General features: G+C 65.1%; 1 protein-coding gene across 1 annotated transcript in view; it reads right to left on the bottom strand.

The window, feature by feature from the left end:
* CAD (carbamoyl-phosphate synthetase 2, aspartate transcarbamylase, and dihydroorotase) overlaps window positions 1-352 on the bottom strand; it is a 29,067-nt gene that overhangs the window by 16,528 nt on the left and 12,187 nt on the right. The window contains exon 37 of the mRNA XM_017733707.1: window positions 340-350. Within this exon, the coding sequence (XP_017589196.1) occupies window positions 340-350 (11 nt within the window). The remainder of the gene's footprint in view (window positions 1-339; window positions 351-352) is intronic.

Below are 352 nucleotides of genomic sequence, written 5' to 3'. Positions count from 1 at the left end.
AGTGTCCTCAGCTGGGTGGGAGAGGGGAGCAGTGGTGTTAGGGGTTGTGGGGATCGGTGGCACCCTGGGCCCTGGTCTCCTCCCAGTGTGCTGCCAGTGTGGCACAGCCCTCCTGGCACTTGGCAACATCATGTGAAATCAAGATGGGCCTGATGCCAGGGTGATGGTCAACCAGAGATAGGCAGTCCAAGCCCCACACTGCGCTGCGACCCTCTCCCTGCGTGCCCCGCAATTCCCAACTGGCCACCCCCAAATCACAGTGGCAGGCGAGGGGTCCCCAAGGTGCCGCGCAGGCTGGGGCAGGAGGGGAGCGGGCAGCACGGCTGTGCCCTGTCCTACAGCGCCCAGTCCT

This window comes from Corvus brachyrhynchos, unplaced genomic scaffold (genome assembly GCF_000691975.1).
Source record: "Corvus brachyrhynchos isolate BGI_N302 unplaced genomic scaffold, ASM69197v1 scaffold25, whole genome shotgun sequence".
Classification (NCBI taxonomy): Eukaryota; Metazoa; Chordata; class Aves; order Passeriformes; family Corvidae; genus Corvus; species Corvus brachyrhynchos.
Note: the sequence above shows the minus strand (reverse complement) of the source record. Positions and strands in the feature narration are given on the sequence as shown.